At 37.5% G+C, this 12,389-nt stretch overlaps 1 protein-coding gene across 7 annotated transcripts in view; it reads left to right on the forward strand.

Moving 5' to 3' along the window:
* SH3KBP1 (SH3 domain containing kinase binding protein 1) overlaps positions 1–12,389 on the forward strand; it is a 238,457-nt gene that overhangs the window by 119,139 nt on the left and 106,929 nt on the right. For 6 of the 7 annotated variants that reach the window (XM_087758628.1, XM_087758626.1, XM_087758627.1 and 3 more), the window contains one exon: positions 8,573–8,696. In XM_087758628.1, the coding sequence (XP_087614754.1) occupies positions 8,573–8,696 (124 nt within the window). Of the gene's footprint in view, positions 1–8,572; positions 8,697–9,158; positions 9,277–12,389 lie in introns of those variants that run through there. The other variant, XM_087758632.1, reaches the window with a different exon arrangement.

Here is a 12,389-nt window from a genome sequence, read left to right on the forward strand (position 1 = left end):
CTGTCTGTGAGCAGAATTGTAATGGGGGGATGTCAAGGTTGTAAGATATTTAAGAACATATTTTGAAGACAATGTAAACCTGATATTGTAATGAGTTTCACGGCAGCACATGAGCTGTTTTCATTGCACAATTTGAAGTACATTTGACCTCACATGACCACACAAATAGTTTCTGTCATTTGCCCTACTTAAAACTTTTAAGTCTGTGTCTTTCAACAGTAAAGTGATGGAATAAAACCCCTTCCTAGTATCTAGCCAACAAATTAACTCCACCAAATGAATTGTATGATTAAAAATTTAGATGAGACACTGGACTTCTCTTATGAAATGCATCTCTTGTCTTATAAATTTGAATAACTTAATTATAAAGAACAGATTTATTTAAATCCAAGTGAGACTGAAAATGTTTGCAATAAAATTGAAAGACGTAGAACTATGGAAGTGAAGCATTCCTGTATTTGCATGTGTGTGCTTATAGTTAAGGGCATGTTTTTTGAAACCCACTTGGATTGCCGATTACAGACTTGGTAGTCTTAAACTCATAATTGTGCCTTGAATTGCTGCTGTTGAAGAAAGCATTGACAACTTGTGGTTCTAAGATTGAACAAAACATATTGTCTATAGGGCTGCTTTTTTGTTTGGCAGTCCTAGAGAATGGCATACTGGAATTAGTTTTACTATAGTGTGCAAGAGGATTGCTCATAGCTAGCTTGAACTGCTGGTCATAAGTAAATGCCAAAGAAGAACAGCTGGCACAGGTGAGGCTGTGCCCACTTAGACCTTACGAAATGCCCTGTTCTGTCAGCTACTGAAACATAAGCTGTGCCTCAGGCATCATCTGGTGCATTCATGCGATCCAGGACATTGTCTGACTCTTCTGGGTGGAACTAGATCAGCTGGTGAAAAGGGAAAATAAAGGAATTTAGAGAAAAATTTCTCAGCACCTCAGGAAGTGTTACTGTGTGACCTTTATTTTCCATCACGGTTGATACCAAGCAGTTGATGTTGAATACTTGCTGTTATTACTTCCTCTTCTGCCCTTATCATAGTAGTGTTAATTCCTCAAAAAAGTAGGGCAGAATTTTTCTTTTGAAACAGGAACTTTATTTGATGTAGAAGGCTGCACCAACCAATGTGCTGATTTCATTGTTTACCCTTCTGCTTGTAGGTAATGCTGCATAAAGAGTCATTGCATTGAAATAGGATTCACAGTGTTTATGTAATTATACGATGCTCCTTATTTCAAATGGTAAATGTTTGATGTGAGGGACTTATTATTTAAAAAATATGGCTTCCTCAGTTGTGAAAATGAAGATTTTTTTGCAAGGGCAAAAATCATGCTGTGTTATTGTACAAAAACCCCAAAACAACTGCAAAAAAACCCTCCCACATAGGTGACAATTGGAGGCAATTCTTGCCAAAAATATCAGTTTTGTTTATTGTTACTCAAGATGAAAAACTGGATGATAGCATCTTCAGCATTATTTACGGTGGTTCAGTGGGTAATTGGAACATTAATGGTCATTCACTTTCCATTTCCAGTTGCTCCTTTCTCTTACCCCATTTTTTTATTCATGAGTAGAAGGTCTCAGATTCCCACAGGTAGTATTTTATTGTATACTCCTAAGAAAGTTGCATCAGTTGAATTAATTGGTTTTAAATTGACTTAGATTAATATTTTCAAATCTCTGTGGGTTTCTGTTTTGTTGGAAATAAATTGATTCCTAACTGACTTATGGCAAACTAAAATGGACATTGTTTAGATCAAAATACTGTGTATATATCTTTATGTGGGTATTTAGCAAAAAATGCATTTAAAATGTCACTTACGGTTGACAACCCGTTAAACTTTTCCTGTTACAAAGAAAAGCTGGTTCTTGTACTGTGCTAATTTGGCTTCATCCTTAAAGAAGCGGGCTGTGCTCCTCCTCGAACCGCTTGAAGGTCACTGCCTCCAGCAAAGGGTTGGCAGAAGGGAATGCAGGTCTTCTCAGCTGCCTACATCAGTGCCCTAGCATGTTTCCCCAGACCCCTAGTGAAAATGGGTTACACTGATATCATATGGTGGCATGCTGAGGATGAGGATGTCTTCCCTTCTCCCACCTGTGCTTCAGGGTGCTAACCAACACCTGAGGTGTAGTAGCACCTACAGCTGCCCCAGATCCTTCTTCCTGGTGCCAGCAGGTTGGATAAAATACTTTTTGAAAGGGTTTTTATGTCTGTGGTAGTGGTAGATACTACTGGAAATACCTATTGTAACAGAAGTGGTTTGGGGCTGTACAGTGGATTGAAACAACAGCAACAGCAAGTGTGAGTGTTGAGATGCTAGGCTTGTCACCAGATAGATATCCTTGGAGGCTGTATGTGTTCAGAATTCACAGTTCCTTCCTATTCTGTTCTAAATAGTTAGAAATTAATTATAATAGGATCAGACATTCATCGCAATAGATAAAAATGCTTGTTGTTAAACTAGGTTTCCATAACTACGCAGACACTGATACCCATGAGACATTAATTAACAGACTTAAATTAAAGATACATTTGAAGCTAACAAGAGAAGCGTTTTCATCATTGTTTACGTTCACGTTTAATGTGATTGATAGCTTTTTGCTTGTCATTTTCCTACCTCATTAGCTATAACTCTAATTGCAGTTGTCCCAAAATACAACTGTAACTAATTGTCTTATTAAATGCAGATATCTGAATTCCAATTATGTTTCACCCTTAGACTTTCATGGGGTACCAAACAATTAGCCTGTAGCATCAAAGTAAGGACATTTGACGTGTCATTCAATAGTTCTGAGCCTGCTTTCATTTGGGATTATGTGCTGCTGTGTACCTTGTGGCCTCATCCTGCTTTTTGCAGTCAGCTTTTTGGCAATGTGTAGTGCATGGAGTAAAGCTCAAAACTAAGTCTTTGACTGAGACATGCTGTAATACCACTGAGCTTATTCTTTGACTTTTAGTTAACATTGGCGTATATTACATGATCAAATCCTAGAAGTAACTAATTTGAAATTATAAAAATGCAGACTGAGTTTTTAAATATCTGGTGTTGTTATGAGATAAAGTGGTTCAACCCATTTTCAAGAACAGGATAAACACTGGGGGTTGAGCTGGACTTTCCTTACAGTAACTTATTTTGACAGCTGTAGAGTTGAAAGGGGAATATTTAATAGTGGCAATGGGATGGTCCGTGCCACAAGTACAGAACTGTATAATACTGCAAGAAAACAGTTGGGAATGAATGCTGGGGTTCCATGTCCCTCGGTTACTTTTCTGTGAAATCCTGTGGTAAGGTGTTTTTCCTGATCCTTTTCCAACAGGTGGTTCACAAGGACTTCTATGAGTACTGCTTGTTTGGTTAGTTCATGGGGCAGGAGGGTTTTTTGTGGAAATAAGGGTGCAAATGCCTCTGCCTCTTTATAGGGTCATTCCAGTTCTATGTGACTGCTTTCTCTGTCCCTCAGTTTCTTACTTAGAAGATGACATTAAAAAAAAACCAACAAAAACCCAAACCACAAAAAAAAAAACCCAAAAAAATCCCAAAGCACATTTTGACATTGTAAAATAAAGAACTCTGAAGCTGAAAAGATCCCCTAGTACAAGCTACTTGTGCAGTTTTTAATTCTTCCCTTCTGCACCAGAGTTATCAAACAGCTTCCAGATGTGCTGTAGCAGAAGCCCAAGGGCTGGTTGACGTCTCATGGGTATGGCTCTGTTTGAATGCACTCCCAGAATAAGCCATCAAGTGGCACTGTAGGCACCATCTTCTGTTGAGATCTTGTTTCCAAAATTTCTTTTCCCATTGGCAGTGAATATGATTTGTTTATTGTGCCTCTTGGGGATCTATGTTTTTAATTTCCTTCCAACATGTGATTGCTTTTGTCCTTCAAGCTCAAGATCTTCCATTAGAATTTATAAAATAAGGGAGTTTTTTCCTTTACTTTTTATGCTGTAGGTCTCTCTAAGAAAAAGAAAATTTGTTGACCTTGGGCTTCTCTCCTTCCTGTTGCCTGCCTCTGGCATTGCTCTTATTCATTGGGTTGTGTTTTAATTTTAACAGCCCAGAAAGACTGTTGTGATCCAGGGAGACTTTCTTCCACCTGAAATCTTTCCCGACTCCAAGCCTCCCTCATTTGCCCTAGCTGAGCTGTAAGTAAATAGTCTGTCAGCCATTGATAGGCAAAGCTGCACGTTGTAGAAAAGCTTGTGGAACAGGCAGATACAGGAGTTTATTGGAAACACACTTTAGGTCAGCGATTCCAAAGAGCTGAACATTTTAATCATTTAACAACTTTAGCCTACTACTTATATAGCAAGGTGTAAGCAAGCAGCTGTGGCAACCCTACGTAGTCCGGCAACCAACTGCTGGTAGTTCACCTCTGCATTTCCTGCTCTTTTTGGGTATCCCATCCTGGAGTTCCAGGGATGGCCACCCAGTTCCCTCAAGGGAAGGTGCTGCTAGGCTTGTAGCAGCAACGTTTATTGAACTGCAGGGCAGGCTGATGCTCCCTCTGACACGTCTTTCTTTAAAGGGAGATGTTGCACAGTGTATTGGCTATGAAGAGAAAACCTAAAGAAAATAAAAAGTAATGTTTCCTTACTTTTGGAATATCTTAATTTCGCCGTCCTAGTGACCTACTGAAGTAGTTTTGTTTTCTTTGGTTACTTTACAGTTACAGAGTAAAACTGAATTCCCAGTCTGAAATACAACTATTATGTTTGCTTGAAGCCTTGAACTGCTGTCGTATTATTTTCTTTTTTCTTTTTTTTTGTACTTTAAACATGCAAATAGGCTGATTTCAATAAATTTTTGTTGATTTCTAAGCAGCTTAATGTTCTAGCATCTGTATACCCTTTTGAGAACTTCTTGTTTGTGTGTCTGAATGTCTCACCCGTATAATTCTGTGTTATTTTCCTGTCTGTCCACTTCCATGGTATCTATTTTGAGCACTTCATTATTATTTCTTATTTATATTATTATTTGTAAGTAAAATTAGCTATTACTGTCTTTCTAGTCTGGGTTGTTATTGTGTGCTGGGATCTCACAATTTGATTAAACACTTACTTTCCAACAAAGTAAACCAGTATATTTTGCATTATTTTCATCTGTATTTGGTTTATAGTTTCCAAAAACCTCATTTACATCAAAAAAGGCTCTACTGAGGGAGTAACTCAATAAAAAACAAAATACAAGTATCCTTTCTTCATCGAAAATGTAAAAAAACCCAAAGCCCAATGATATTGGAAGAACATTTGAATGTTGCATAATTATTATCTAGATTAAATTTCCCTTTAAACCCCAAAGGCAAGGCTTCTTAATGGGATGCATTTCTCTGGAGGTGATGCACCATTCTCTGGTGATACTGTAGTTTGTATCTCATTCAGTCACATCCAGGCGTTGGATTGCATATAGCTGTCTGCTGTTGTATCTGTCCCTGCCCCATGCCTGGCATTGACTGGATTGCAGTTGGGTGCATGTGTTGTTACTCCCCTAAACATACGAAGTGGAGTAATGAAGTATCTTCAGTCACTTTCTTGTACGTTGTTGCTCTTTAAATGTGTTATGACAGCAGTACTGGCAGTCTAGGGGCTGGGCAAGATGAGGACATGCCATGCCTTTCTGAAAGGCAGTGAACAGATGTAACACATTGAAAACACATCTTGGAAATACCTCTAGCTGTAGCCACTTATATTTGGCAGATTGGAAAGATTCTTCTTCTAACTTAAAACCAAAAACTTCATTTTCAGGCTGAACTTACAATCGGTGTGTTGTTATGAATAGTAGAACTTCTTTTCTGGCCGAGGGACACAGACTGCTGAATGAAATCCTTCTCGTTTTGGTTTGTTTGGTTCAGCACATGAATGCTGGGCATAAATCAGGACCTAGATGTATAAATCCTGAAAGCACTTTGTTACAATAGCATAGTAACAAATTTTATTGAGTGCTCATACCTCCAGATGGATTACCACCATGAATAATGGATTTTCATTTGTAAGGTTTTATTGGCTGGGAATTATTGCAACATTTCAAACCATATGGCAATGGATTGCCCCAATTTGGGATGACTAAATCCTGGGGGTGTTTTAGTGTCTTTATTGTATGGATTAATCTCTAGCTGGTGTATTGTGCGGCTTAAAAGTATGTAGCATGTAGCTATAGTGTTTAAGCATACTTAAAGCTTTTGATGCTTTTGATGAAAATTTCCCAATAAATCTTTGGGAGGCCCAGTTCGACCGCAACTTCTGATGTCTTGCTAACATCATTCTGCATTTTCTTGTGGAAAAAATCTGTGTTTTGCTTTAGATTTTTCTGAATTTGTAAAACTATTGAATATGACATGGTATTTTCAGATAATTCATTCTTGTGTCAGCTGGAAAACTTGTAATAAGCTAATGAATGCTGTGATTATATTCACATCCAATGTAGATTTACCTGTCTAAAGATCTCTGTATATGTGTTTTTCTATACACGTACATAGAGATCCATACATAAACATGCCATATGAAGAATGCTAATTCTAACTTGTAAGAAAACTGTGAAGTGTTACCCTGGAAGAAGTAAGCAGGAGGAAATTACTGAGGGAAAGAAGGACCTGAGTGATATTGGTTACCTTATTTCTGTCAAGTAATCTCAATGTCTTGCAAAGCAGGGTTCTTGGGAACTGTGTCATTCCCCTGTGATTAATCTTCTGGTCAGTCAGCTAATGCAGTTATGGTTTAATGTTTAGCTCTAATCAATAGAGCCATCTGGGAATAGTGCATTAGAAAAATTGAACTATTTTATAGCTCAAAGTGTCTTGGCTCTGTTGTGTATTTTCTGTGTAATGGTATATAATATATAGATATGTAGAGATACAATTTGTAGGGTCTACTAAGTGTTGTGGATCATGCAATTTTGGTTTTCCATATAGTTTTTAACTTGTCTGGAGAGAACAAAAGCAAATATTACCTTCGAGAGACTTTAAGACTATCATGTGAAAAACTTGCACCCCACTGAAGTCATCAGGTGATTTGTATGTATTCTACCCTCTGAAGTAGCAGCCAGATAGTAGCCATATTCCCAAAGTTGTGCTGGACCTCACTGATACTACTGATGCATTTGGGAAAAAAAAAAAAAAAAAGTTGTCATGGACAGGTACTGAGATTAAATGAAAGGAGCTGTGCTGGTCTGAACTGCTTTCAAATGAAAACAAAAAATCAAGCCAGGAGAACAAGAAATGTGCTAAAAAGGGTGAAGGTGGAGAAAAAGCACAAGAAACACTCCTAGAGTAACAACAATTTGCTTTGTAGTAAAATGTACATGTAGCTAAGTTGAAAGAAATTCAGCCATTCCTCTATAGTTTGAGGAAATATCTGCTTGTGTTATATAATTAAACACATTAAATAACACATTATTTTTCGAAGAACCTGAGATTTTCACGGATAAGTGATACGAAACAGACTTTTTTTCTATAATAATTGTCTAGTACCATTTAAGATGTGGGGTTGTTTTTTTAACAGTAAATGTGAACACCCTTGACTTGTAAAGTTAACTTTCTATTTTCATGATTCTGGTTGTGGGGGCAGGAAAGGGATGGGTCAAAACATTATTGGAGACTGACGTGCCGCAGACTGACACTGTCCTCCCCTGTCATTTTTTTGGTGAATGGACAGTGTCTGGCAGATGAAAAATATTTATCTGCCAAGGGTATGTTTAGCTGATGCATATAAGAAGTCATTTCTTGCTGTCCCATTATAACCTAAAGGCATCTGGTTTCTAAGGGCTGTTGTTTCACTGCCTGACGCTGCCGTTCAGTCCTGAATGGGTTATGCAGGAGGGAGTTTGTAATTTTTAAGTGATATTTTCTCTGGGGATTGGGCTAGGAAGTGTCGCTCTTTCTTCTGACCATATCATTATCATGTATTTCAGTAGCTCTTTGTAAATCTAGAGTAAAATATGTGTTAGTACTGCTCTTTGTTCTCCATAGAGTTCTTACGTTAACACGTTAATGATGTAACAACATGCTTAATTTTTAAAATAGAGAATTTCTGATTTTGATGGGGAAGGCAGGAATATTCACATGATTTATATTAAGATAACTAGTTTAGATTCTCTGAATAGCCCTTTGCAGGCATTTCTCTTTCATCGTTGACTACTTAGGGAATTTAAACTCTTATAATCTGTAAATCACATATATTAAGAAGTTGGTCACAAGTAGGAGTACGATGTGTGCTGAAAATTTAGTGATTGAACCGATATCCATAAAAATTGAAATGTGGAGGCACTGTGTGCTCTCTAGTTGTTCTTTTATCCTTTTATTTAATGCTTGTCCATGCTTCTGACTGCTGTCAGCACTGCTGACGTTTACAAATGGATGCATGCATCTTTCTTGTTTTTACTTTAAAAAAAAAAAAAAAAGAGAGATGTTCTGGCTTGGAGCCTATGCCATGTGCTCCTTATACCTGAAATTAGTACAAACTGCTCAAAATCATTACTGTTATTGTTACTGACACTCATGTATATAATGTAACTCTATAAAGTGTTGCTTACCTTAAAACCCCTTTTTTTGTTTTTGTCTTGGTGCAGGTAGAAGAGGGCTGGTGGGAAGGTATACTCAATGGAAAGACTGGCATGTTTCCTTCCAACTTCATAAAGGAATTGTCTGATTCTGATGATGTTGGAATAGCACAGGAAGAGCAAGTAAAGCCAAGTAAGGAAAAAACCATTATTGATGTTCTGTATGTATGTCTGTGTCTTTACCCACTAACACGTTGATAGGGTAGCGCATTCTTATCTCTTGTTTGGAAGTGTTTTTGAATGCCATGTTCTTAACTTATGCTGTGACAGGGTCAGATGATGATGATAAGTGTGTACTTACAGTGCTACCTGAGTTTTAATATTGGCATCGCTCCCTGAGCTGTGTTAAGACTTGCCGAGCTGCAACAGACCAAGAACAGAGAAGGCAATGATGATTACTGGATTTGTATTTCAAAATGAATTACAATTTTTTTTTTGTCTTTAGATGTGGAAACTGAGCAAAGTAACCAAACATCTACAAAGTGGCTGTGCTTATTTAATGAGGGATTAAAGTGCCATGCCTTCTATAATGACTCCAGTAGATTTAAGGATTCATAATTATTGGTGTGGGACATGCGGCACTTTTTCCCTCCAGGTGCTGAGCATGTTACTATCACCTCCGTCACCCACTGCCCCAGCAGCCAAAGGGAAAAAGGCCAGAACTGGGACATGGATTTTGTTCTCTCACTTACAGTGGGCCAGTACTGCTGCAGGTGAAAAGCATGTTTGGTAACTAAGTTTGCAATAGTATAAGCATGGTAGTGGGTTGTCCTATATAATTTCCCTTGGAGAATAACCTGAACCAAAAATATGTTGTTATATGAAATGGACACTTGTTGGTCTTCATGTTTTTTCTGTTCTTCAAACAGATACTCTTGTTATTTCCTAATTCAGTGGTCAATTCTGAATCTTTAGTGAAGAGGAAAAAAGTCAATTGTATTTGCATATTTCAGGCTAATTCCGCAATACCTGCCAAGGTCTTCCTATTTTCAGCACTGCAGATATTCATTGCTATGTAGTGTTCTTCTGAGATCTCTGAACAAGCAAAAGGGAAAGGACTCCCAAGATCTTTGTAAGCTTATTTTACCAAAGCCTTTCTAGTTCACTCTGTCAGTAAGAGGTAGAAAGTTATAATACTTTCTTTTTTTTCTTTTTTTTCTCTCATTTTTCCATTTAAGGCAAATTTATCATCTTTATTCCATCCCACAGAAATAAGATCCTAAAAAACCTGACCTTTGCAATGATGAAAATTTTTCATATTGTTTTTGTAATGGAGTACCTATTCATGTGTAGTGGCTCTGGTAACCTAGTCTTGTGGTCAGTGCTGCTAAAGATATTTACAGGTAACGTTCCCTCAGACGGGAATGAAAATATTTTTAAGGAAGTTAACAATTTTAGTGTGATGGAAAGGGAAGAAGGGCATTAAGTGAAGTTGCACATTTCAGTGAGATTGCAAACTGCTTTCTATAACCTGTATATACTATCATGGATTTTGTTCATTATAAACACAGTGAGTCTTGGAAGAACTAATTGTGTAGATGTAGTTTCAGCTCTGGATTCTGTAGTGTTTGGTACTCTATAAATGAACAAGGTAAGTGATACTGTTCAGGGTGGAATACCCCAATTTTATCTGTATGAATGAATGAATATTCCTTCCCCAGGTAATTTGGTAATATTTACTTTACAATGAGCATCCTAAAAATGTCTTTTAACAAAAACATACATTGGAGTGTGTAAAAGCAGCCACAAAGCATGAGCTTGTTTCATCGACGTCCATAATGGCACGTGCTTAGTTCAAGCTCAGTTTCGTGTGCTGGTTCTGGCTGTCAGTGGAACCTAAAACCTGTGATATTTGTATTGAGAAGATATCGGTAACACAGGTATCATTTTTTTTCTCTTTAACTTAATTGAAGATAACTATAGCTGAGAGATGGGGTTTCTTCTTTCTTGTATGTAATTTGACTCTTTGGAGGTGCTTTGTGGCTAGCTAAGATGATGTGTTATTAGGAGCTATTTTCTAAATAGCAAAATACCTGTAAAACAGAAGAACACTGTAAACCTCAGAGGGAGACAGGGACTCAAGGAATGTTGAGATTCTTATGGGGGTTTTAATGCTTTTAAATTTATTTTTCTTAAAGTAAAACCATCAATTTAAGAACTGCATTCCTCTAGCGGAATTATGGGAAATACACATCCACTCAGTTCTTTCTATATGGTTTATGTAATTGTTACAGGTGTTGCTCTCTAACACATGGTGCTTTATGAGACTCTATTCAGGTACACTGACTATCTGGATTTGAAAATCTCCTTAATGAGACTGCAAATATTTCGGCAAGTTTATACAACTGACTAGGAATGATAATCTCATTCCAAGTATCTGTGCTTAGTCTTAAAACATAGCAAAATAAAAACCAAACAAGTAAACCCAGGAAGATTTGGGCATCAGGCTAGCATTACTGTTGAAATGGTCTGGGTAACATCTCAAAAGGGTGCACATTCATGTCTCTAGATCAACTCCTTCCTCTGTGAATGACAAGACATGACAGCACTTCAAATCTGCAATAGCTCCGTTTTGTTTCTCTGGAAACATTGTTGGAGTATGTCTGTATCACAAGACTTTGTAAGGCAGAAACCTTGAATATGAATTCTAGATAAGTTAGCCCTCATGTGCAAGGGACTGTACCTGCACATTGAACCAGAACCTTCGGCGGTCACTGAGGTTCTACGCAGCTTCTCGAGGGGCCTAGAAAGGGTTGGGGTATGGCTCTGTAATCTTCAGCCGCAACCTTGAACTGTTCAACCCAACTTAGACCATTGATAACGTAATACTTGGCAGGTTTACTGTGAGACTTGGGAAGGTAGCATGTGATCTTTGGAGAAGGGGCACTGTGCAAACACAAGAGTAATTTTTAGTTAATAGTTAAATTTAATGCTTTGGTTAAACTTAGTTAAACATGATCTTTTAATCACATTTAACTGACCCTCTCTAAAGAGAGCCTTTTTGGAAGAGCAAATGTAATTTTTTGTGAACTCAAAGTGGAAGAAGTACAGAAGAGAAAAATTATATAACTTGGCTTTTTAGGAATAAGTTTAATAAAAATGCTTATTTCTCTGTCGTTCTGTTATGACGTACACAGGCCCAATAGGGAGAAAGGTGTTGACTGATTTTATTGGTTTCGTTATGTCCACATAAATTTCATGGCAGATCAGAGGAAATGGCCAGAAGGAATTGTCTTGGTTTCTTTTCACGCTCCGCCGTAGAGTAACCTCAGAAGTTTCTTCAGAACAAAAAGCCCCTTTTTTGAAAATGTCTGGGGCTGGTTTTGGAAGTGCCTAAATATTTCTTAATACTGACAGTGGGACTTAACTTGCCCCTTAACTGAAAGGTTTGGGAACCTGTGCGTCCCCTCAGATGGTGGGTGCTCAGCAGATTGGAAAGGGAGACTGTTAAAAGATCAGAAGATTGTCGGTTTGGGGATTTGTTTGTTTGTTTTTAAAGTATTTGTCCCAGCTGTAAGGTGACTACCAAATTTTTTTGTCTTCAAAGGCACATTTCAGAACGTAAGTACGGACAGGATCAAGTAGCCTTAGAGTAAATGACAATTCCTTGTTCTTTAAAGCATTCTCTTAAATTAAAACATTGTTTTTCTTTGACCAACTGTTACAGCATGAACAGGAAGTATGCATTATAATTTTATTACTATATTTAATGGATACATGAATTATAAGATTATTTTCTAGATTTCTCAGATATCTGGTATTAATTTTAAGAATATTTTCAATACCACATCTTGTCATTACAGCCTGTCGAGAAGCAAAAAGTTGT

This window comes from Nipponia nippon, unplaced genomic scaffold (genome assembly GCF_047370975.1).
Source record: "Nipponia nippon isolate SJK-2023a ecotype South Korea unplaced genomic scaffold, ASM4737097v1 scaffold_2, whole genome shotgun sequence".
NCBI lineage: Eukaryota > Metazoa > Chordata > Aves > Pelecaniformes > Threskiornithidae > Nipponia > Nipponia nippon.